Raw genomic sequence first — 26,387 nt, 5'->3', positions numbered from 1 at the left:
TTCCAGTAACATTTTTATATTTTACAAAAGCAAAACATTCAGTTGGTTATTAAATTTTACAAATAATGTGTACGTTTAACGGCATACCACATGACATATTACTTAAATTACTGTAGAAAAATAAACTAAACCTACCTAAGTAAATATTAATTTAATAATAATATATGTAGGTAATTATTATTTTTAATGTTTTAAATGGATTTTTAGCTACAACCTAGGTACCTACCTAAGTATATAGGGGAAAGCAGGTAGGATTCGTACAGAGGGAGCATTCGTACAACAGTCATATCTACACTATGCTACATGGTGAGTGGTGACGCGTTTGTGTTTTTGTATATGTGAGGCCCGCTCATATTCATAGGCTCACAGCTAAGTGCAGTGGCTGTACAACAGTCAGTTTTTTTAGAATAATTTAAAACGTGTTTTCACACCGCGAAAATAATTTTTCGACTCATCTTTGACGACATTAATTCGTAATAAGCTTGGCTCAATTTGTTAAAGTAACATATAATAGTCTTTGGATAAGTGCCTTAGATTCATGTGTAAACATTTATTTTGGGATAACCCTCACCGTTATTTTTATTTTAAATTTATTGTTTGATTTTTTTGGTTGGGGTACCTTCGTGCAGTTAGGAGTGGGGTGGATTCGTACTTTACGAATGCACCCCGCGTGAGTTCAGATCGTTTTTGCACTAACTGGGTTATGGGATTCCAATTCTAAACCACTCCCAGATGTAACATGCAACAAATAGTGGTGGTGCCTAGACTAGCAGAGTAGAACTAGAGTGAATAAACTCTCGGTTTGATCCTGAAATTGACATCTGCTAAATATTAGGCTAGGGGGTGTCGTTAAATCAAACCTAGTAGTTTCATAGCCTACCGAGCGTCAAATATAGGCGACATTTGACGCCTGCCAGTGTGGGTGAAACCTCGATGTTTTCTTTCTTCGAAGTTTCATGCCTGTCGTGAGCTGCGCTATAAGTCAAATTAGCAACTTCTTATCAAACGTCAAAACGCTGGCATAGTACTTATGCCAGCTTGTATAAAAGATATACATAGATATGACGTCATAAACATTTGACGTACTTTAGCATTTAAACTACTACACACGTGAGTACACACACGTGAGTACAGCCGGGACAGATATTATTTAGAATTTGACGTACTCTTTATATTTAAATCGACAACTTTAGAATCAGTTTAGAATGGTTAAAACTTACAATGGACGTGGATTTCACGAAATTTGGAAGACCCTCTGTTTAATAATAATTACTAAGAAATCGTTTATTTTTGACATAGGCGCTATCCCAATTCAACTCCCAAAGAAATAACTCTTACTCAACAAGATCTATCATCAAGATTGCCACCTCCATCACCATCTACATCAACTGTGGGATGATGACGCTAGAAATTATGCAACCTTTTACCTTAGCCTAAAGTGAATGAGAATGCACCTAAAAAGACACAAAGTAAGGAAAAGTATTAGAAAAATTAAGGATATAACATATAATCCCGAAAAACATAGACTGATAGAAAAGAAAAGAGCAAAAAAGATGAAAAAAGAAGAACAAGAGAGAAAACAGAAGGCTAAAGAGATGAAACGCGAGTCACTATAACGGTAAATTAGAATGTTGATTAATGAATGACTTAAATTGTAACAAATTGTTTGTAAACACCATATTGTTAATTATTACTATGCTTAAGGTTGATTCTGCGTTAATTTTGATATCAATAAATGTTTAATTTCATATAAAATAGCCTTTTTAATCCCTGTGTACGAAGGCTCCCCACTATGTACGAATGTACCCTACTCGATGTACGAAGCTACCTCGCGTGTGGGGTGCTTTCGTACGATTTCCATTTTTTGGGAAATTCATCATAGCTTTGTCATCTTACTTTGCATCAACACTGAACTACATTATAATTAAAGCCAGATAACTAGGTAATCCAGCAGCGTTGAAATTATTTTGAAATATTTATTAGTTTTGTTTTTACATGACCTAGAGTAAAAAGTGTACGAATCCTACCTGCTTTCCCTACCTACTTGTACAGTAGCCGGCAGCACAGAATATAATATTATAATAGTACTAGAACGTGCCGGCAGCAAATATTGTAGGTACATCAACCTTTATAAAGAGATAGCGGTTTCGTAGAGCGTTGTCTCTGTCGTTGAGACCGACAAAACGTCACATAGGTTTGAATGACAGAGACAACGCCCTACGAAGACGAAATCTTGTTCTAAAGGTCGATGTACAATATTTCCTGCTGGCTACTGTAAAGCTTTTATCATGCTACTTATTCATTACCTAAGTTAGGTAAGTTCTCCTTGGTTTACTATAAGAATATAGTTTACCAACTATGGTGTTCTTTGCAGTCTTACAAAAATTCAAAAGTATCATAACTCTATTGGTGGGGTAGGTAGATAATGTTTTTTTGTAAAAGAATTTTAAACAAAAGGAGAAGAGTAAGAAAAAACTTATTTTAAGGTGGTGCACGTATACAAAAATATATTAATAATTTACAAACTAAAACTGCAATCGATATGCCTCTAGGGAAAACACTAGGTACCTAGCTACCTACTCTAGCTGATGAGTCTTATGTTGTAACTTTGTAAGCCTAATAATTTCATATTCCCACAGAAAATACCAAATCATTTATAACCCCTAGTCGTCCTTTCGTTTCTTAAATTATAGAAAATAATAGAAAAAAAACCAAACTTATAGAATAATTTAGGTGGTAATAAACAGTGGAATGTGTAAAAAATCTAAAATAACCATCCATCTTTTTGAACCGACTTGAAAATAGGAGGAGGTTCTCAATTCGTCGGAATGTTTTTTTGTACTTAGGTACCTACCTACTAATAATGTTGCAAGCAAGTTGCAAGTGAATATGTGACAATTTAATCTTGTATTCAAGAGCAACAAGACCTTGTAGTATGGACCAAGATAGGTTCTAATTCATTTCAATTTCATTCGCGCATATTCATGTTCGTGCTGATACTGCGACGCTGGTGACGTAGGTACCTACTCGTTTAACTAAATATACGTTTCGTGGTTGTGCGAACGTTTCATTGGTTTGCGGTTGGCATGCTTGCGCGAATGTTTCAGTGGTTTGCGGTTGGTACAGTTGCCCCAACGTTTCAGTGTTTTGCGGTTCGTTGTATTATAAACTTTTAATCAAAAGTATGATCATAAAGCTTGTTGTAAATTTCGGTTTCACCCACCCACGGTTTGCTAATCTTTGATTGTTGCTATTGATACTGAGGCGCTGGTAATGCACCTACTCCTTCTAGCATGTTGTGGTTCTGCAAACGTTTCAGTGTTTTGTGGTTACTACGGTTGCCTGAACGTTTCAGTGGTTTGTGGTTGGTATCGTTGCGCGTACGTTTCTATGGTTTGCGGTTGGTACCTACGCTGGCTGCCCGAACGGTTCAGTGGTTTGTGGTTGTAATGTAAGCTTATAATCAAAAGCAAGACCCTAAAGCTTGGGCCAAGACAGTCCTAGTTAATTTCGGTTTCACCCACCCATGGTTTGCTGGTCTGTGGTTGTTGCGGTTGATACTGTGGTGCTGGTGACGTACTCGTACTAGCATACGGTTGTGGTTGTCCAAATGTTTCAGTGGTTTGTGGTTGGTATGGTTGCGCGAAAGTTTCAGTGGTTTGCGGTTGGTATGGTTGCCCGAACGTATCAGTTGATGGTTGATACTGGTCTTGGGACTGCTGGTACTCCTCAGTGTAGGGATATGTAGCTTCGTTGTCAACTTTGAGCGGTGACGTCGGTTGCGGACTGTCCTCCGTAGGGTCTTTCTTGTAAGGGATTGATTCGTCATCGGAGTTTAGTTTCAACTGTTCATCCGGGTCGAAGGTTCGTGTTCTGTGAAAAAAATGCCCTTTCATAAATTTTTGATATGAGTGACAAAGACAACGCTCTACAAAGCCGAAATGTCATTCTAAAGGCCGATGTACATAACTGTAACCATGTACCATTTTGCGGTGCCGTACCTACTGGTGGCTAATGGCCATAGCCACCGCCGAAGCTTTCCCCAGTCCAAACAAAAATTGCCTGTAAAACCAAGGTTGCACTTACTTGATCGGTATAAAGTCGCTCTCATCCCGGTCGTCGTCCTTCCTTTTCTTCAGGATGCGGTATCCGATGCAGATGAGCACCACCACGATGGGCAGCATGACGGCACTGATGATGCCCCATGTCGCGCCGAGGGTACGCGCGGAGTATTCCTGATGACCTGTATCAATCGAATGTTAATTCAAACTCAACTTTTCTTCTCGACGTTCTACTTTAACCTACAGCTATAAAACATTATATTAATCAGTCTGTTAGTACTGTACGCGGCAGAAAATCAATGTATATCGACCTTTAGAAGATGATAGCAGATTTGTAGAGCATTGTCTCTGTCGTTGAGACCGATAAAACGTCATATAGGTATGAGTGACAGGGACAACGCTGTACAAAGCCGAAATGTCATTCTAAATACAAAACCAACTATACATAGGTAGTTGGTTTCAGGTAAAAACAATAGTTTCATCCGTTTGGAAGCTACGATGCCACAGACTGACACGATGACAAAAATTTCGTATGAGTACGTAGGTATCATATTAAACAAAGTGGTTAGGCTACGTATCTAAATACCTTTTACAAAATACTCTAATGTTGTATCATCAAATTATCAAGATAAGACATATACTATGAAACAAAAAACTCTATAATAGAATAAATAAAAATGTTACCAACCTGTGTGACCCAGTTATTTTTGTGTACACCTTGATAAGAAAGCAAGTAATAAGAGCTTATCGAGGAAAAAATAAAAAACACATCACACGACCGAGAAAATTTCTATTCCACACAAAATGTGGTAGCTTTATTCCTTGCTTTCCTATTGAAAATTTAAAAAAAATTAAGCCATAGTGGAAGTTATTCTACCTTGCTTCAGAACAGAAATTTCCTCTCTCTGTGATAATAATTCCGATTTATAAATATTTTAATCGTATTCTTATTTTTTACATCGATTTGTTAATTTGTAAACATTTAAATAAAACTTTGAAACAATAACAACAACGGGAAACAACACAACACAAAATAATCTTAATCCTGTAGAAAACCCTAACTAATGGAAATGTCTAGTGACCTATAAAATACTAAGTTAGTGCAAATGCTAACTTATTCTAAGCAATTATTTGTTAGATTATAGAATCAGTTAGTTAAGTACAAAATATAATAATTTAAATGGGCAGCCCGATACTCCAAAAAAACCGGCCAAGTGCGAGTCAGGCTCGCGCAATGAGGGTTCCGTACTACAGTCGTATTTTTTCGATATTTTGCAGGATAATTCAAAAACTATGATACATAAAAGTAAATAAAAATCTGTTTTAGAATGCACAAGTGCAGACCTTTCATATGATACCCCACTTGATATAGTTATCTTACTTGTAAAATTAAAAATACTAATTATTAATTCATGACCACAATTTAATTTTTATTGTGTGATGTAACCACAAATTCACGGTTTTCAGATTTTTCCCCAAATGTCAGCTATAAGATCTACCTACCTGCCAAATTTCATGATTCTATTATCATCTTCTATTCATGAGTCAACGGGAAGTACCCTGTAGGTTTCTTGACAGACCGACAGACAGACAGACAACAAAGTGATCCTGTAAGGGTTCCGTTTTTTCTTTTGAGATACGGAACCCTAAAAATTGACATAATGTTGGGCAGTGTTAATTTTTCACCTTAATACTTTATCAGTGGGATTTTGCGCTTATCGAACGGTAGATAAGCTTAAACCATAGTGGATCGACTGCTAAAAGTAGGCATTTCAGCCGCGGGAGGATCGATTAGTGTTTCTACAGACTTTCCTCTTTTAGGAGGAAGAGTAAATGTCTTTATTTCTGTAGGTGGAGCACTTTTAGGAGGCTCTGGTAAGCCTGTATTGTTATAAGTGCTCCTTGGACTATTGTCTGATACTGGACTTACTGGTGGAGAGTAAATCTCAGAGTAAGTTGGAGAATACTGAGATGGTATAGGACTGTATTGTCCTTCAAACTTTGGTGAATAAGGATCTTCTGATCCCTCTTTGGTGGAATAACCTGAATCGTTAGGAAGGGCACGTCGACCAGTTTGGCGTGGTTTGCTAATGTATTTTATATCTTTAGCGGGTCGAGTCAAAGTTGAGTCTTTATTGGATTCTGTTTCAGATGGCGTTGTTAATGATAGCAAATCTTCTTCAGATAAATCCCAGGGTTTATCTGCAAATTCTATCTCAGGGGCATTCGGTAAGGGTTCGTTAGTTCTGTAGGTTTTGTCATAACCCCGACGTTTTTTGGCTTTATCAGATTTATTGGAATCGCTTTTATTGGAGTCGGAGTATCCAATGCCTGAAGTATCACCATCCTGCATTGATTCGGTAGGCGGAAGAGGTGCAGCTCTGGTTATTAAAGTCGTGGTAGGTTGTAAGGGGCTTTCATCAGTGGGAGTATCGGGCATTCTGGGCTTTACATCGGAATCTTGGCTACGTAGGGTGGAAGATTTCATAGTGTCGGTGATGTTTCCCATTGAGGCTGATCTAAGATTAAGGCGAGAGGCGGATTTCGACCGTGGAATGTCTGCGAAGCGGAAACCTTCTTTGCCTTCGGACCTCGGTTTGTGCCAACACCAGAACCATAACAGGCAAATGAGGAGTGCTAACGGTAAAATAATTGCCACTATGATGCCCCAAGTCAAAAACAGGGCGCGCTGAGAATACTCCTGGTTACCTGTTTATAAAAATTGAACTTATTTAATATTTTGTATAGAAAGAAGAACTAATTTGACTGTAAAAAAATTTTGACGATCCCGTAATTCAAAAAGGAGTCCGTTTTTAAAAATTTACAGACTAGCGCTTGGCTTTAATCAGACTTGTTGGCAAGGGATGATGCAGCCTCGCTTGCCTAGAAGATGCCTATTCTCTCCTGACTTGAACCTATTTTAAAAGTGGAGGGGAAAGCTAAAGGAAGAAGTAAAAGGGTTTCTATAAGGACTCCAGGACTTCTCATAAGAGAGAACACTATATTTGTCTATCACAGAATTGGTTAAAAAATATATTCAATTTCGTAATTTGACCAGGATGAAAATTCTTAGTTGAATTTTTAGTAGGTAGGTAGGTATACTCACGTAAGCATTCAGTGTAGCCGTAATCTGGCAGATTCCATCTACCGTTCTCCTCACAGATACGACGTTTGTCACCGATCAGGATGAAGTTTTGATTGCACTCGAAGTTCACCTGAATTGAAACATGGTTTAAATTATCTACGGGCATGTATGGCAAACATATTTAGCGATACAGTCCCAGCAAAACTGTCATCATCAACATCATGATCAACCCATCACCGGTTTACTACTGAGGACGTCTCTCCTCTTAGAACAGGAGACACCACGATCGGAGAAGGAAATCTCCCGTATCTGTGACGTCTACCCCAGAATGGGCAGAGTGACCTGGTGGGGACAAGGTAGTATAGAGAAAGAACTTGTAGGGAGTCAAGAAGGCGTCCCGGGAAAGAGCCGTCGAGCAAGTACCGAACGGGTGCCCTCCCGCGTTTCGGCCTATATGACCGCGAAGTTGGTGGGGCCATGGCCTCTCAGAATAAGAAGGGTTTGCCATGGTCTACCATGCTGGCCAAGTGCGGTTTGGTAACTTAATACACACCTTTGAGATCATTATTTTCTCAGGCTTGTCAGGTTTCTTCACGATGTTTTCCTTCATCGTTAAAGCAAGTATTTAATTTCTTCAGTAAAAAGGCACACAGAATCAAAGAGTACATACCCTTGTACCAGGAACGAAGAAGAAGTTACTCTTCCGGCCAAATCGAGGTGTCTCCAATATGCCACAGCTGACGACGCGACGCGCGTTTGTTTCTCGTATGTTTACCTTAGAACAAAAATTTTAAAGTTAAATGAGTGACCAGCCTTGAGCCTACATATTATAGTACGCGACAAGTCGAGATGGGAATCGGGGAGGGAACGCCCCGCACGGCCGTACAGCCCCCGCGCTAACCCGGTGCGGGTGACGTGCGGTTGTGCGGGGTGTCCTCTCGCCGCCTACCCCGATTGCCATCTCAACCTGTCGCGGACTATACCTACTACGGAATAATAAAATTAGTTCAAATATCAAAAATATTTTACACTGCACAACTAGAACTACCTAGGTACTTAAATAGATATTTGAACGTGATCACTTTAATTCACTGAAAACTCCTATCTATCGTTTATTTTGCAAAAAAAAATATATCTGGAATACTTACAATTTAATCTAAGTATGAATGCCAAAAGCTAGATTTACAGAACTGCAATAGGGCTTAGCTTATAAACTAGAAAGAGTCTGGAATGAGTTTAGTTACTCGTTTGGATATCGAGGTACGACTGAAGATTTTCTATAGAATTCCCTTAACATAAAGACCTTGCAGTTCACTATAATTAAACGAACAATGAAATGGACACAAGATACCTACTTAATAAGTGACACATGCAACTGTTTTCCATAAACCCATTTTATTATGGAAAATGCAACTTAAGGTACGGCCCTCAAATAATGAATCAGTACCCTTATTATAAATGCGAAAGTGTGTTTGTTTGGTGGTTTATTGGTTTTAAGTTTGTCCCTCAATCACGTCGCAACGGAGCAACGGATTGACGTGATTTTTGCATGGGTATAGTCAAAGATCTGGAGAGTGACATAGGCTACTTTTTATCCCGGAAAATCAACGAGTTCCCACGGGATTTTTCATAACCAAAATCCAGTCTAACGAAGTCGCGGGCATCAGCTAGTATGTAATGTAAACCTAGGTCAGTTTGGAGTTCATAAGACTAGGTTGAAACCGGGATGTACCTACAATACAATAGCGTCAAGCAATGACTGCTCTTCGTCTCTGAAAAGAACAGTAGGTACAGTTTTGGCCACCAAAACTTATAAATTATTTTGGATATGGAACTCAAGTAAGTAACTTCATACTCAACAAACCTATTCATTTGATATACTTACGGTCTACTGTTTACACAAACAGACAAATCGACTTTTAAGTATATTCATTGGTATTTAAAGATTTCCTTCCATTATAAGTTTTTCTCTGCTATTATCAACTGAGTCATACATAATTTTCCCACGTTTAAATCTACAATTTTGCATAAATTAAGACTGTGATGAGGAAATTAGGTACACTCATTATGAACGTTTATAAGCGTGCCTACGACAGTGCAGCTGATGCAGTCTATTCAGGCTTGCAAAATGCATCTTGCAAGCCTGGATCGATTCAGAATAAACTCTGCACTGGGAAATCTTAGACGGACTGAAGACTACAAATAGGAGTCATGTTTTCGTCGGTAGGCGATCGACAAGTCTGCCAAGATTGTAACGCCTAAGAACAAGACTTTAAAGTAATATCATCATCATCATTATCAACCAATAGACACCCACTGGTGGACAAGGTCTCTTGTGGGGATTTACAGATACCACGGTCTTGCGCCGCTAAATGCAGCGGCTCCCTGCTACTCGTTTGATGTCGACTGTCACCTAGTGGGGGTTATTGCTACGCTGCGCTTTCTGGTGTGAGGTCGCCATTCTAGCATGTTGAGACCGGAAAGTCTATCGGATTTTCGAGCTATGTGCCCTGCCCATTGTAACTTCAGCTTTGCAACCCGTTGAGCTATCATTATCATCCTCATAATCTATCCATCGCCGCCGGCTCACTAAGTATACAGAGCACGAGCCTCCTCTCAGAGAAGGGTTTTGGCCATAGTCTACCACGCTGGCCATGTGCGGATTGGTAGACTTCACACACCTTTGAGTACATCATGGAGAACTCTCAGGCATGCAGGTTTCTTTACGATGTTTTTTTTAATAATTAAAATGCATATGACTCCGAAAAGTTACAGGTGCGTGCCCGGGATCGAACCCCCGACCTCCGATTATAAGCCGGACGTCCTAACCACTAGACTATCACAGCTACGAGCTATGTCGGTTACTAATATACTTAGATGCTTACAATAGATGATAGATAGTTCTTCGTGAATTCCGCCTGTTCTCTATTCAGCGTCATGCCATAGTCATATCGACATTGATATGATTCTTGGCATATTTCCTGTGCCCTCCTCACGTCTCCGGAGCGATTTCCTGGCAAAAAGTCTATTGGCTCTCTTATGAAGTTCGGTATAAAGTTGTTGTCGTTGAAGTAAGCTGCCGTGCGACCATATTCTCTGAAGAACATAGCTACGCCAACACCCTGTTGCTCTCGATCTGTAAGTTGCCCTGAAAAAATATTCTGAATAAGCGCCAATTTCATCGAATCGGCATCTACAAGAATCCCTTTTTTAACAGACTTCAAAAAAAGGAGGAGGTTCTCAATTCGACTGTATGTATTTTTTTTTTTATTCAGATACAAGTTGGCCCTTGACTGCAATCTAACCTCGTGCAGGCAAGTGACGATGCAGTCTAAGATGGAAGCGGGCTAACCTGAAGGGGTATGGCAGTTTTTCATAAAAAATGAAATGTAAAGTGGTGGACTAATTTCATCAGTATGGTATGAATGAGCTTAGCTAAAAAAAAGATGGAACCAGTCACTCACAAAATTGTGCGAAGTCCCTGTGCGCTGACTGGAAGTTGTTGACGTCAATTGACGTTAAAGAGCCATCAGGACGAACGAAATCATCATTGACGTCCAATGACCAATTGCCGAAGAGTCCTCGAGTTTGATTCTAGGAAATAAAGAAAAACATTAATAAATCATTAAATTAATTAAAAAAAAACTAAATTAAAATGAAATTACATTAATTCCAGAGCGAAATGTGTTTATCTAGTCAACAATTATCTAGTCAAAAACAAAAAACTTCAGTTTCGATTTCTACCGGTAGCACCAGGGTGGCACACACACATTTATTCGCGGCTCGCGCAGCTTAGAAACGGTATCTACACTACGCGGCCGAAAGTAATGTACATCCGCCTTTAGAATGACATTTCGGCTTTGTAGAGCGTCGTCTCTGTCACTCATACCTATATGACGCTTTGTCGGTCTCAACGACAAGGACAGCGCTCTACAAATCTCCTGCTAAAGGTCGATGTACATTACTTTCGGCCGCGTACTGTACAAAGTTTTGGTACATCCTTGTAAATGATTTTTATAAAAGTAAAAGTTTGCCTGTGATTTTTATTGCGTACAAGTAGGTACCTTCAATGGGCGGATCTATGATTTTATATGGCAAAAAGGCAACCCTCCAACTAGCACAGCTGAGATCTCCACTGCTGCTCCTCCGTGATGCCGGCTTGACACCTGTACGCTCCGAGTTGCTTCGCCTCTTATATGCTTAGGCAAAAGGGCCGAAAGAGTCAGGATTAAAATAACTTACCATATAAGTCCAAGGCAAATAAACTCTGGCACTCATAAAGCCTCTGTTTTCTATCACTTCAACTCCAGCACCCGAGGGGAACATGATCACGATTTCTGACTGATTCAGGACATACATAGGCATGTACACTGTCACACCTAGGACAAAACAAATTAAATTTAGCTGGCTTTTTGAGGTTCTAGAAAACGATGTAGCAACGGCACCTAAGAGAGACACTGATGTAATAATTTTTGATGAAAAAAAGACTTTTTAGAAGGTTCTTTATAGATCCACAACCAAGAGTTGCATTCGAATTTTACTGAATGGGAAATTCCACATATTAATCTGATTTTTCAAGAAATTGAATGTTTTAGAGTATTATACGTCTATGCTCCCTAATAGAAGAATTACTTGCGTAAATAGACAAAGGGGGTCTAATTTGTATTCTAGCTAGAGCCAAGAGAAAAGCTTTGGTTGTGGCTTGTTGTATATTATCTCCATAGACTCTCAGTGGAAACTTTGTAGCAACTTACCAGGGAAGTATTGTACTCTTAGCGAGGATCGATCGAAGTAAATTCTCTTGTTATCAGCAAACACATCTAGTCGATATCTCCACTGCGCGTGCTGTGGACGCAACCTTACCTGCAAGAATATAGCAAAGCATTAAACAAATTTAAAGATTTTGCCCTGCGTTAAGTAAAAATTCAGTTAAAGTTAAGTTTCGAGTCAACCGGGGACCCGAGAGCTGGCAGCTACCTTGGTCAAATAATTAGTTTGGCCATCCAAAGGGGTAATGCTGCCAGCATCTTGGGTACAATGCCTCGCTGCGGCGGTGCCGGTGGTCTCGATGAGGTTTTAGATTTAATTTAATTTATTTTAGTTTTAATTTAATGTTAAAACTTAAAGCTAGCCTTATCTAATTACTATATAAATCATGACCGCGTGGAATGGTGCCAAGAATACTGGCTGCATTTCCGCGCTGGACAGCCAGGCTCATCCGTTGCGCAAAAAATGAGCCAGCCCTTCTGTCACCAGATGAGGCTATTAATCGCGGTGTTTTTTTTAGATTTAAATTTAGGTGTAAATAAATGACAAGAATATAATTTAAATAAGTAAATAGGTACTCGTATTATAACAACTTTTACAAGTGTCAGCTTTACAAGTGTTGTAGTTTTTAATTACTATTTTTTTAAATAAGTGTAATAAAAAGCCACTTATCATTAGTGATGCTAACTGTACTTGCAGTAAACAAGTTAAAGTTAAAAAAAAAGTTAAGTAAAATGTATGATTTCCAGTCAACACCATATCAAAGCCAGCCAAGTTCTAATAATTACCTCAATCGGGATCGAGTTGTTCGAAGCAGCTACAACTGAAGTCAGTACAGTAGCATTCACCGCTCCAAATCTGTTCCTGGGAGTTTGTTCAAAGCGACCTTGGACGTCCAGTTTTATCTCAGGACGGTCAACCCTCACCAGTACATATTCACCTACAAGAATAAATAAGTATTAAAACATTTTATCTAAGAATCAATCAATCAATCAGCCAGTATGCATCCACTGCTGGACATAGGCCTTTCCAAGAGTATGGGAAGGCCTGTTTGGGTATTACTTTGAGGGACAAATCCGTAACGAGGAAATTCGTAGGAGAACCAGAGTGACCGACACAGCTCAACGAATTAGCCAGCTGAAGTGGCAGTGGGCAGGCCACATTAGCCGCTGGGGCAGACGTGTTCTGGAGTGGAGACTGCGTATCAGCCGCTGGGGCAGACGTGTTCTGGAGTGGAGACTGCGTATCAGCAAGCGCAGTGTGGGACGATCTCCAACCCGCTTTACTGACGACCTTAAGAAGGTAGCGGGAAGTGGGTGGATTAGGAAGGCGGAGGATCGTGTGTGATGGCGCGCTCTTGGGAAGACCTATTTTACCTAGCAATTAGGTAATTCTATCATTTGTTAACCAAAGTTGCCATTTCATTCAAGTAATTTTAAAGCTTTGAGAATTTAAAGAAGGAGATTTTGAAATCTTATAAGCTCACCTTTCCCGTTAAAGGTGTACTGCAACCCGTCAAACGTAACAAAGTGAGGATCACCGAATATCCCTGCAACTCCGGGAGCCTGATAGCCTACACAATCTTGAGAAGGACGTCGTTCAAATCTAAAAACACAGAATATCATATGTATTAATCTGCCTCTATAGGTAGAAGATACCTTATACATGTGGTCGACATCCAATCTACTCGTACGAAACGTTTTTGCTTGACATTTCTGATACAGACCCTTAGGTGTGGAATGCTCTTCCAGCGTTCCTGTTTCCTGCCACGTATAACCTAAATACCTTTAAGGCAAGAGTGTATAGTCATCTTCTAGCCAAGCGCGCTTCAACCTAGACCTCATCATTGTTTTTCATTGGACATGATTATCATCAAGCGGAAGCCATCCTTCGATAAAAAAAATGCCATGCCAATACGCACATGTATACCAACAACACGTTATCACAAATAATTTGTCGCATCGAGACTCAACGTGCTAGTAAATATACAAACCTGAATGTCTCACAGCCAACCGCCTGTTCCTCTTGCCACATGCAGCATTGATAGAATGGTATCATATCGTGGAACCAATGGGATAGAGACGGGACCTTAGAACAAAAAACAAGAATTACTAAAACTTTTAAGAATATTTTGCAGAACAGACGTAATTGTTAAAGTTAATGGTCACGTTGATTAAAGTTGTTTGAATGAGGTTAGAACTTCAGATGTTTTAATATCGTAGTTGCTTCTTTTTGTGACGTGACATTGCAATAAAAGTCCCAGAAATTGATTACCTATTGAATACAATAAAGTCACCTGATGCCAATGATAACGTATGTAATTGATTTATTTTTGGTTTGTTAAAATACTTAAAAACTTGCCTTGTTAGCCTCATTGTAAGGAGTGAATCCAAAGTCGTGAGACCGGTGAGGTTGTGAACCCCACATCTGGTCGTACGAGAGCATGAGGAAACCATTCTTATCATAACAACACTGCTGTCCTGATCCTTCAGAACTGAAGAGAAAGAGAAGAAAGTTTATAACTCAAAACTTATTTCAGATATTCTTTAAAAAATAATCTCTTAACAATTGAGCTGGTAAAATTATAGCCTAATAGAAAACACGAAAGAAGAAAAAACTGGTAGATGAGTGAATGACTGTTAATGCAGGGCAAAGTTACTTATAAGAATTTAAATAAATTATTAGAGGAACACAAAATAGAGAATTTTGTTATTATTCTTACCTTGGAGAACCACTTCTAACACAATGCAAAGCGCCCCAATGATATCTACACGTAGGATTTGTATCTCTGTCACAATGCAAATCGGGCATAAAGCGTCCTTTATCCAGCAAAGCATGTTCCAGCGTACAAGGGCACACCCAGACTTGAGCTGCGTAGTTCTTGAGGAAGCGGTCGTTTCTTAGCCAGTTGTTGCACATAGTTTGGGGCCAGCGTGCGCCGTGGATTCTCTCCCATTGGGGAGCGAAGTACCAGCCGAGCGGAATTGGCCTACTCCATAACACCCTGGTAAAAAAAACTTAACAATTAAGGATGTTTATTGTGTTAATGCAGGTTTTTGCAACTGAATACCAGAACAGATTTTTGCCACTGACTACTAGAAAAGTATTTGTTCTCCTCCTCCTTAAAAAAAGTTTCAACAGAATTCCAGAACAAAGTACTCAGGGTAATAAAGCATTTTCACGGTTGCGAAATTGGAGACTAGTTTTACATTTTATAAATAACTTGTGGGCAAGACGATACTTACGGTGAAATCGGTACACCTTTATACACCTCAGGAGTAGTCAAATTGATCTGGATAAACCCAAACTGCATATCATTGTGCATAATATTGTCTCTGTTGCGGAAGTTTTGTGGATTTATCACATACTCTCCTGTATTGGCAACTCCCATTTCTATCATATCAATAAACTCCAGTTGCGGTCTGATCGTAATTTCCTTGTAGCCCCACAAACTGATCTGTAGCTGGACATTCAGGTTGGTTGTTAAGTTGAAGCGGTCCCAAGTCATGCGGACTTCAGGAGGTAACCTCTCATGTACCGCATTATCCGGGAAGAAGATTCTTTCAGTGGCGGTTGCAGGAGTTTCTGGAATATTTCATTTGCCTTTATAAGTTACAAAAACTTTATTTGTCGATAGTGAATACCTCTAGAAATTGATAATAATATTATTCACTAGCGACTGACCGCAGCTTGGGAATTTGGTGAAACTATAAATCCTGTTTAGTCCAAGTTTAGTGAATTCCAAAAAAATTTTAGCTTTCTCGGTCCAAGAATTGGCGCTGAGACACCCGTATTCACAAAGATTTTACTTACTTGCCAGTAGTCATGAAATGCAAATAAGGGCATATTTCTATTTTGAATGAATATTAAAGTTATCAGTACAAAGTGTGTTTCTTACCAACGAAAAATTTCCCCTTCCACTTATAAGGCTCATTGTTGATAGCGATTTCGAATCTGGCATAACCATTGTGCCAGAAACGTGGTTGGACGCATATAGCTCTGTTTTCATCTATAACGGCACCGATGACAGATTCCGTGTCGAACCTACATGAAATCCGGTCAGTCGGTTTGAAGCAAGGGCCGGTGATGTTGACGATGGTGCCACCAAGCATGTTACCACTTTCAGGCGCGAACATTAGTGGAAGGTTGGCTCCGTCTGAAAATGAATACATTTTTAGGAAACGAAGTTGGTACAGGCACTGCGCATAGCTGCGGTTGTGGAGAGCGATGCAGAAGAGGTGTAATGACGTGAGACGAGAGCTTAGCGATTCGTTGACTTGTGACAACTGTCATCCCTCTCGCACCGCTCCACTATCGCAGGCAAACAAATTCCTGAAAGGCTGGCAACGCATTGGCAGTTCCTCTGGTGCTGCAAATGTTCATGGGTGGCGGTAATCAGGCGGTAAGATCAGGTGACCCGCCTGCTCGTTTGCTCGCTATTTCTATTTTAAGAAATGAAGCCTACTCAGTTATACACTATAACTAAAATACGTCATATGGTCCCCTAGTGCGACACTTAAAAGTCTGAAGCTGAGATATTTAGAGCGTATTCTGACCTTGCTCAGACTTAAGTTTCAGCTAAAACGAGACAGATTTATGTCAGCAATATTATGCTGATTCATTTCAACAATGTCTTAAGTCTGAGCAAAGTTAAAGTATGCTCTATATAGATCTCAAGATAGAGAGCCTGCACAAAATGCTTTTTGGATTTGCAAAAAACCTTTGCAATTACGCGAATTCCTTAGAGTATTTTTTTTTCTTCTTCATGAAGATAATAATTGCTAATTACTAATTTAAAAAAGTGAATAGGTAATTATAATATAATTATGTACCTATATCCTTATTACAAGTGCCCATAAGGATGTTCTCGTCAATCCTGAAGATGTGTCGTCCTGGGAAGCCGTTAGCCCAGCCTCTTCCGGTCAAGTCTCGGAGCACCGACGCTTGGGAGTAAGGCTTGTATTCGTAGCTGCGTGTCGCGTTGCCCGCGTTGAAACCAATCTACGGCACAAAATAAAAGTTCAATGAAAACCAGCTTACAAACTTACAGTTAAGAAAATCGGCCAGGCTGATCCTTTGCGCTAAAAATGAGCCAGCCCTTCTGTCACCAGATGAGAATATTAACCGCGGTGAAATGTCTCGTAATTTTGTTACACCAAAGACTATGGCCCCAGGATCTACACGGCAAACGAAAGAAAAATGTAACACTCGTTTCAGCCATTTCTGCTGCAGCTCCCGGTCTTGATGCTGTCTCCCTGATAATATGAGACGGTCCCAATGTATCAACGCACGTTGTGTCCCATATTAGGTCCCGTTTCCCTTATATAATTGAAGCACCTTTTCTAACAGATTTATCTTTTTTTGAGCTTCGGCTAGGTACTATTTCTTCCAATGATGTAGCTAAAAGTAAGTAGTTGCTACTAAAGCTATGCGATCTGTAGCAGTTTTAAGCGTACAGGCATCCGTTTTATTTAATTTTAAATGTACAATTATTCTAACTTCATATTCACTTACATAAGCTGGGACACCACCTTCCCCAGTGGTGGTATCACCACCAGCTTCAGTGTGGGAGCTCCAATTGATCTCGAGGTAGTTGAAGATCGCATATGTAAATACTTCATCTGTCGCCAGTACCATTTGGAAGGAGTTTGTCTGTAAAAGGTTAGAGAATCATACCTCAGGTGGTGAACCCATACCACGTTTTTATTAAATCGCTTTCTGTCGGTCTGTTTGTTTCTTTGTTTGTCTGTACGGGACAAATTTTGTACCTGATCGATTTTAAACTAACTTTCTGGTGAGTGAGCTTGAGGCTTGTTTCCCGATATGCTAAAGCCTTGAAGTTTTAAGCATACTTAAATCGGAAGATGATAATACAATATTAACTCACTTTCGTGTCTGTTTTTTTGTTGTTAAAATAAAAATAGCGAGCAAACAAGCAGACGGGTCACCTGAAGTTAAGTGATTACTGCCGCCCACGAACATTTGCAGTACCAGAGGAACCGCTAATGCGTTTGCTAGTTTGGTTGTTTGGTCGTCATTTCGATACAAATTTTGTAATATTTTAAAACTGACTTTCCAATGAATCAGAGGCTTAAAATTTTAAACATAGATTGGACTGGATGACTTTAATTGGAAATACTTGGACTAGAAGGCATTGCATCTGGCAGGGAAAATGGAAGCCGAGAGGACATTTCATTTCCTAGTAGCCTATTAGCAACGAGTCCGTGAAATTTTGTCTGTGTAGAAGTGCAGATGTTAAAGTGGATGACAGTAATATGTAAAACTTTAAACTCACCGTAAATAAAGCGTTATCAATACCACCAGCAAAGGACATATTCTTCCAAGTAATCGTGATGGCATGTTTGGGGAAGAAGGCTTCAGAGCCGATGACACCCTCACGGATATCCCACGTGATGCGTTCCCTCATTTCCACACCAAGTTGGTCAGTACGTGTCTACAAAGTAAAAAAGAATACAATATGTTCCTGAAAATTATTCATATTATGTCTTACCTATTTGATCCAGAACGATATCGATTTCCACTGCGATTTAAAAAAAATAGTATACATAAAAGGAAAAGCTGACTGACTGACTGACTGATTTATCAACGCTCAACTTAAACTACTGGATGGATCGGGCTGAAATTTAGCATGTAGCCATAGCCATAGCTATCTATTAGGACGTAGATGTCCGCCAAGAAAGGATTTTTGAAAGTTCAACTCTAGGGGCTAAAATAGGGGGATGAAATTTGTATAGTCCACGCGGACGAAGTCGCGGGGATAAGCTAGTCAAGTATAAAGTTTAAAAAAGCAAACAGGAGGATCAAATCAAAGAAGCAATTGATTTTTTGATGCAACGTAATGCAAGAATAAATCATAAATAAGGCTCTTAAAAACATCCATGGTCTTCTGACGCAGCAAGTTTTGCAAAGAATGGTTTGCTTTTCCTTTAAGTTATTTCATAAAATAGACTATATAATATAGGTAAGAAACTTCCAAAACTAAGTACCAACCTGTAAATCTCTGTCCATTCTAAAATAAACACCCGGTCTTCTTTGATCTGGGTCCTCAGGCCGCTGGCTTCCAATACGACACTTGCTGAAGAAGATACCGATGAAGGAAGGGTCATTTATTGTAGGCCAGTCTTTCATGGGGAAAGATAATGGGTAGGTGTAGTGGTCTGGTGGATCGCTGAAGTAGAGATAGCCGTTCATGGACAACTGAAAAGAGATGTGAATTTAGTGTTACTGAAAGCTAGGTATGACTTTCTTAAATGGTTGGGTAGATAAGGTCTAAAACACAAATGCTCTAAATAGAATTGATGATATACATTTTAATTTAACAATTTCAAGATATCGTAGCTTAAAATCGGTGGTATATACACAAAACTAGAATATGAGACATACTTAAAAACAAATTCTGCTTCTGATGTTGAGCATTAGGTGACTCTAACCCTAACTCACGGCTATGATAGCCTAGTGGTTACGACGTCCGCCTCCTATTCGGGAGGTCGGGGGTTTGATCCCGGGCACGCACCTCTAACTTTTCGGAGTTATGTGCGTTTTAAGTAATTAAATATCACTTGCTTTAACGGTGAAGGAAAACATCGTGAGGAAACCTGCATGCCTGAGAGTTCTCCATAATGTTCTCAAAGGTGTGTGAAGTCTACCAATCCGCACTTGGCCAGCGTGACTATGGCCAAACCCTTCTCATACTGAGAGGAGACCTGTGCTCTGTAGTGAGCTGGCTATGGGTTGATCATGATGATGATGATGATGATGATGATGAGCCTTTACTATAGAAGAAACTTGGTCAGTTTTAGATCATCTGCAGGACTTTGATCACATTTACATAATAAATGTTCTAGAATAAGGTAGAGATTAAAAGAAACCTTCACTTACTCTTGTATAATTAAATCTGAACCCAAAGAACGGCAGTTGGAAATTGAAGTTCTTGTGAATCTGTGGTGTTGATGTGTGGATGTCTCTTTGGTAATCCCCAATATCCTCATTACCTCCGCGATCGTAGAACCAGTACATGAAGTTAGATCGAATTTGGGCCAGCCTTTGTTGAGTGATGACGTAAGGCTGGCCATTGTTTTGGTAGCTGGTATCAGGTAGGACTCTGCCATCGATGTAGTCTGAAATATTAAATATATTATTTTACTATTAAGATCCAACTAATAGATGAATAGGTATATAATACTTTACATTATCTTAGGGTTACATGATAAATGCACAGCTTTATTACAGGTTATCACAGCATACGCAAATCACTACAATATTATATATATATATATATTTTTTAAAAATTACTTGAAGATGGAAACAAATAAACTATTAATAAACTTAAATCTAAAAAAAAAGAAAACAATATTAAATTAAAACTAAAATAAATTAAATTAAATCTAAAACCTCATCGAGACCACCGCAGCGAGGCATTGTACCCAAGATGCATTTTTTAAATATTTGCCATGTTAAATGACTAATATTCCCCTTTCCTCTCCAACTAAGCGTCAGGCTTGTGCTAGGAGTAGGTACGACAATAGTGCAACGGGCGGGGTTTGAACCGTCGACCTTTCGGTTTTCAGTCCACTCCTTTACCGGTTGACCTATTGAGGCTCTGATATTAACTGCCATTACCTTGTTTTTACTTATTATTTTTATTGAGAGATAGGCCTGCACTTGACGGCAATCATGCCTGATAAAAAGTAATGATGAGGTCTATAGGTTGGAGCACGCTGACCTAGAAGATGAATATTCACTCTAGCGTTGAAGGTATTTAGGTTATAACCTATACTTATAAGGTTCATCATCATCATCATCAGCCTGTGGACGTCCACTGTTGGACATAGGCCTTCCCTAAAGAGCGCCACCACACCCGGTCCTCAGCCTTCCTCATCCAGCCACTTCCCGCCAGCCTCTTTATATCGTCGGTCCATCGTGCTGGAGGGCGTCCCACACTACGCTTGCTTAAACGCGGTCTCCACTAAGGGTTATACGGTTAAAGAAACTTAATTCCCATTAAGAATTAAGAAGAAGTCTAATTTAAGAATTTTATTTTAAGAAGTTTAATATTTTAAGTGCGAAAACCAGCCCAGGGCAAAGAAAGAAAGAAAGAAAAGAAGTCTAATTCTAAGTCATCCCAAAAGTAGCAGCATTACTCCATGCCAGATAAAACCTGAACCTGACAAAGAGCAAGGCGTGGATTGTGACGAGTAAAGTAAAGTAATTTACTCTTTATTGTACATCAAAACCAAAACAATAGAAATATTATAACAAAGATGTTTGTAAGAAGAGGAAGAATACTAAGCCAATATTAAGATTCTAATGGGTACCCGCTTTTCTTTTATTTTCAAAACTGGAATAAGTTTTGTAGATAATCGCAAAATTTACCTTGCCATAAAATTTTGTATTGCTAGATATATTCAGTAGAGGCCGGTAGAAGTCTAATGTAATATCGACGAGCTCTGATAATATTGATAGCTTATCGTTATCACTTTCATATCATTCAACAGTTATTCCTAGTACGGGTGATGTCAGCTTGTTATTAGTAAATTCTTTGTTTTACGTATACCTAGTCATATTAGCATCCGTCTTTAAGTATAACGAGATGCCATGACTCATGGTCACGTCATGTTGAATACTTATATCCAGCAGGTCAATTCCAGAAATCCTGCATCAATCATTAAGTATTACGCAGTCGAGTCGTCCACGTGGACCCTGGTGGGTCCCATCCCAGGGTAACTGTTCAAGGCGTTGGCCCTTTACAGTGATTGCAACATCGCCTGCAACTACAGGAGGGTCGCGGGGTGTGACCACTGGTCAGTTGGTGTCAAAGCCGGAAGCGCACTGCAGTGCGATCAAGCCCGCGTATTCTCGGCTCGCTCTATAGCCCGCTGTGGTATATCCGTGAAGCTTTCGCCCGCCGCTCGGTGAGATCGAGCCCGCCAGAGATGGCCTGGCGAGCTCCTGTTAGCCAGCGGCGAGGAAGCGATGGGGACTATCCGGTAGTCAGCTGCGTGATTGCGGTAGAATGACAGCTACAATGTCACGATCGCAATCACATCCGATTGGTTGACACTCGCTTACTATTGGCTACAATACATTGTTGCAAAAAGAATAGCACAAATTCAGCCAATCACAATAATTGCGATTGTAATAATGATTGATGCAGGTTTTAGGAAGTCTCCCTACGGGTCACGTGGCAGTATGGTATCCTTGTTGCAACAATGCAATCATTTAATTTCGCATATTCTGCGATTTTTTGTGCATATTTCAAGCATTTTTGTGCATATTTCAAGCATTTTTCATGCATATTTGCATGCATATAACAAGCTTTTTATGTTGCATATAATCCGGTCTCTAGACATAACAGACATCAGTACTAAATATTATTTTAGTATCGTTATTATCATCATTAGCATTATGTACAAGTATATATATACTTATCTACGATAACAACCGCACCTTACAATTATTATAATAACCGAACCAAATATAGTTGGTTCCTAAAATAGTTCCTAATATGCACCTAAAACTAGAATTAGTTCTAACGTAAACAGCAATTTCACATTGCAGGTTTATTTATCAAAGCCCGATGAAGATAATTAGGTAGAGATAAGGGCTCCGTATTTTATCAGGGCAGATAAACAATGTACTTAGCTCGATTTGAGTCATATATGGAATTCGTAGAGGCCTTACGTGCCTTACATTAAAAAACCGGCCAAGTGCGAGTCAGATTCGCGCACCGAGGGTTTCATACTACAGTCCGAGGGGTCCATACGTGGTATAACAATATTGTAAATTGATCTCTTGAAAAGAGCAACCGCCGAGTTTCTTGCTGGTTCTTCTCGGTAGGAACGGCATTCCGAACCAGTGGTAAATTTAACTAGTTGACGAGTCAAAAGCACTTGTAAAAGTTTACTTGAATAAAAATATATTCTATTCTAGTCGTATTTTTTGCACGATAAATCAAAAACTATTATGCATAAAAATAAATAAAAATCTTTTTTAGAATATACAGGTAAAGCCCTTCATATTATGATACCCCACTTGGTATATTAGTCTTACTTGAAAGTTGAAATTAGTAAATTATTTGTTCATAAATAGATTTTTTTGTGACATAACCACAAATTCGCGGTTTTTCGGATTTTCCCCTTACGTGTGCTATAAGACCTACCTCCCTGCCGAATTTCATGATTCTAGGTCAACGGGACCATTGATATTGGAAGCCCCCTCTTACTTTCTATGGGAAGTACCCTATAGGTTTCTTGACAGACACGACAGACTGACAACGAAGTGATCCTATAAGGGTTCCTTTTTTCCTTTTGAGGCACAGAACCCTAAAAACAGTCTGCCAAGACTGTAATATCTAAGTAGTTTAAATTAAAACATCAGCTCTACAAGCACTTTTAGAAATCTATCTCATGTTGAATTTACGGTACCTTACGTGACATACTTATAAGTCCCGTAAATTACTATTGCGCTGGAACCATGTCTCATTAACAGTTAGACGTTATTTTGACGTCAGCCGAAATAAAAATATACCATCAGCTCGAAACTTCAGTCTAGTGCTGACGTCACTAAAATGGCGGCCACGCTCATTTACAATTTCCGGGACTTGTAGTCATAGAGTTATGATACTAGTTGTAGTAGATACTAAGCCGTGCTATTATAAGATCATCAAAAATGTAGAAATTAAGATCAGTCTCATTAATCTTCTGTAAACATGACAGTTATTTACGAGTGAATGTACTTTATGCTTTATCAATGGATGCAGAGCGTTTATGTGCACAGTGATTTAATTCATCACTGACTCATTTCTTGACTCATCCTCGACTGCCAACATTCCACCGATAGTACTCGTTAGCTCTTTTGATGGCCTCTTCTTCTCTCTTCTCATCTAATAGGCAAATACTTGGTTTCCTCCCTAATATTCTCCTTTACCTTTCTTTATATTTACTTATTCTATCCTTTTTTTTTTACTTTTTACTAGCTGATGCCTGCGACTTCCGCGTAAAATTAGGTTTTTAAAAGTCTATTGGGAACTCTTGAATTTTCCGGGATAAAAAGTAGCCTACGTCACTCTCCGTCTTTAACTATACTCATGCAAAACATCACGTCGATCTGTTGCTCTTTCGCGACGTGATTGAAGGACAAACCAATAAAACAACAAACACACTTTCGCATTTATAATAAGGGTACTGAAATAGGGGTACTGATTTGTACCAGAAAGTTGAAACAATAAAGAGAAAATGAAAGAAAAAGGGGACAGGGAAGTTCTTTTATCTCTATAAGAGACCACTACCAGTGACCCTTGGCAGTGCGAGAGCAGTTGTGAAGGGAGTAAAATAGGTATAACAAAGATATAAAGAAATCATCTTTTCCTACGCATTTTCAAAATGCTGTATTATACAAATAGACTTTTTAACTTCTTGCACCATCAAACCTCTTTCTATTGAAATCCTCATTTACTGAATATCTAACTAACGCAGAATATTGTTCCTACTGATAAGAGCAAGCAAAGAAGTTATTGTTTTAGACAATGGGTTTAGTTCTATGAATTGTTTTTCAACAGCTAAAATATGCATGTACCTATTAGATAAAGAATATGACTGATAGATTTATCATAATTCTTGCTATCAGAGAGCTTTTAAGTACAGTACGCGACAGGTCGAGATGGCACACGGGGTATGAGGCGGGGGGAAGCCCCGTACACCCGCACTTCATCTGCGATATCCCGCACCGGGTTAGTGCGCAGACTGTTGGCGTTCCCCCCCAATTGCCATTTCGATCTGTCGCTTACTAAGTATTCAATCGTTTGTTCGGCGACTTTCGCTGAATAAAACGCATTTCTTGGTTTTTAGGGTTCCGTACCTCAAAAGGAAAAACGGAACCCTTATAGGATCACTTTGTTGTCTGTCTGTCTGTCAAGAAACCTACAGGGTACTCCCCGTTGACCTAGAATCATGAAATTTGGCAGGTAGGTAGATCTTATAGCTGACATCTGGGGAAAAATCTGAAAACCGTGAATTTAGGGTTAGATCACACAAAAAAAATTAAATTGTGGTCATGAATTAATATATAGTATTTTTAATTTTATAAGTAAGATAACTATATCAAGTGGGGTATCATATGAAAGGTCTTCACCTGTACATTCTAAAACAGATTTTATTTATTTTTGTGCATCATAGTTTTTGAATTATCGTGCAAAATGTCGAAAAAATACGACTGTACTACGGAACCCTCATTGCGCGAGCCGACTCGCACTTGGCCGGTTTTTTTGGTGACTAATTATTTCAGTTAAGTTCGTTTTAAAAGACAACATATCGCCCGACATCAGCTGCGGTGTGTGGAGTTGAAATTCCTACTTTACCTATATCCAGCAGTAGTGGTATGATGATGATCTTACCATATTCTGAAGTTGTTGGGTAAGTAGTACCAGGTGGAGCTATCACTTGACGCTCATTTTGGGAATCGCTTGATCCAAAATCAACGGCTTCCAGATTTGTAGGTGTATCGCCGACTAAACCATCGTTTAAAACTTGATACTTCCCACTTTTTACTTCTAATGTCTCTCTTTGTTCTACTAAATCTACCAGTGCATCGTTTACGGTTTCTTCTGTGGCTGCAGCGATGACGCCTTCTGGATTTGCAGCTTTATCTCCATTTTCACTTCCAGTCCTTTCATTTTCATTCACTATTTCGTCTTGTCCTAAAACACTGGCACTTATTACTAATGTTACTATAACAACTAATTTAAGTTTAAAACCCATAGTTCCTTCACTAGCACACTTTTCTTCAATCACATTATTTTCAGTCCTTTGCCCCTGTTATCTCATTGATAAGGTTTTTTGCATCGACGACAGGTTCTTCAGTATTGTAGTCCGAGACTGGAGTGTTTGTACATTGTGTGCTCAATAACCACCCGTTATCTCGAGTAAATATGATAAGATATCAAATAGGAACGTCGCGTTGGGTGTGCCAAATTCTTTGTAATAATCCACCTGCCCTGTAGGGCCTCTGTATTTACTTTGCACCTGTAATTAAGGTTTTGTGTGACACATTGACACATTTAGGGCAGTCGTTCAACCTCATTAATGCAACAATGCATCGAATCCATAGCAAAAAGAGCTGGCAAGAAACTTAGCATCTTCAACAAAATATAGCTGTATTTTAGGCTGGAACAGCTTCCTACCTTGTATTAAGATAATACCCCATGGTAGGAACTGTAACAATTTATGTGGTGGTGTGGTGTAACAATTCTGCCAAGTATGAGATTGAGATACTGGATTCCGTGGATCGTCACGCTAGAAATAGCACGTCATGACTAGATGATGCCCACGATTTCGTTCGCGTGGATATAGGTTTTTAAAAATCCCATGAAAACTCTTTGATTTGCCGAGATAAAAGTAGCCTATGTCTTCACCGGTACCCAAGCTATCTCTGCACCAAATTTCGTCAAAATCGGTTGA

At 39.3% G+C, this 26,387-nt stretch overlaps 1 protein-coding gene across 2 annotated transcripts; it reads right to left on the bottom strand.

Annotated features, from left to right (window-relative positions):
* Nucleotides 1-25,826, bottom strand: mesh (sushi domain containing 2 mesh). 2 transcript variants are annotated; one of them, XM_069506164.1, is made up of 21 exons: nucleotides 25,325-25,823; nucleotides 19,813-20,051; nucleotides 18,925-19,131; nucleotides 18,209-18,367; nucleotides 17,428-17,565; nucleotides 16,746-16,914; nucleotides 15,812-16,069; nucleotides 15,159-15,498; nucleotides 14,636-14,917; nucleotides 14,275-14,407; nucleotides 13,907-14,001; nucleotides 13,400-13,518; nucleotides 12,702-12,853; nucleotides 11,901-12,009; nucleotides 11,389-11,525; nucleotides 10,611-10,740; nucleotides 10,032-10,294; nucleotides 7,817-7,921; nucleotides 7,168-7,276; nucleotides 4,087-4,243; nucleotides 1-3,873 (listed from the first exon to the last, which is right to left on the bottom strand). In XM_069506164.1, the coding sequence occupies exons 1-21, from the start codon at nucleotides 25,686-25,688 to the stop codon at nucleotides 3,501-3,503; spliced, it is 4,038 nt and encodes a 1,345-aa protein (XP_069362265.1). In that variant the 5' UTR covers nucleotides 25,689-25,823; the 3' UTR covers nucleotides 1-3,500. The 2 variants fall into 2 exon arrangements, with proteins under 2 accessions (XP_069362265.1, XP_034836554.1); XM_034980663.2 differs by lacking the exons at nucleotides 1-3,873; nucleotides 4,087-4,243 and adding an exon at nucleotides 4,979-6,770 and having other exon boundaries at nucleotides 25,325-25,826.
* Nucleotides 25,827-26,387: the final 561 nt, after the last annotated feature.

This window comes from Maniola hyperantus, chromosome 22 (assembly GCF_902806685.2).
Source record: "Maniola hyperantus chromosome 22, iAphHyp1.2, whole genome shotgun sequence".
In the NCBI taxonomy this organism is placed as follows: Eukaryota; Metazoa; Arthropoda; class Insecta; order Lepidoptera; family Nymphalidae; genus Maniola; species Maniola hyperantus.
This window is presented reverse-complemented; position numbering and strand designations above follow the sequence as displayed.

Coding starts and splice junctions, on each gene's coding strand:
- mesh (XM_034980663.2), bottom strand. CDS start 25,688: ATGGGTTTTAAACTTAAATTAGTTGTTATAGTAACATTAGTAATAAGT. Junction 20,052..25,324: donor CCCAACAACTTCAGAATATG/GTAAGATCATCA, acceptor TTAATATTTCAG/ACTACATCGATGGCAGAGTC. Junction 14,918..15,158: donor AAAGGTGTACCGATTTCACC/GTAAGTATCGTC, acceptor TTTTTTTACCAG/GGTGTTATGGAGTAGGCCAA.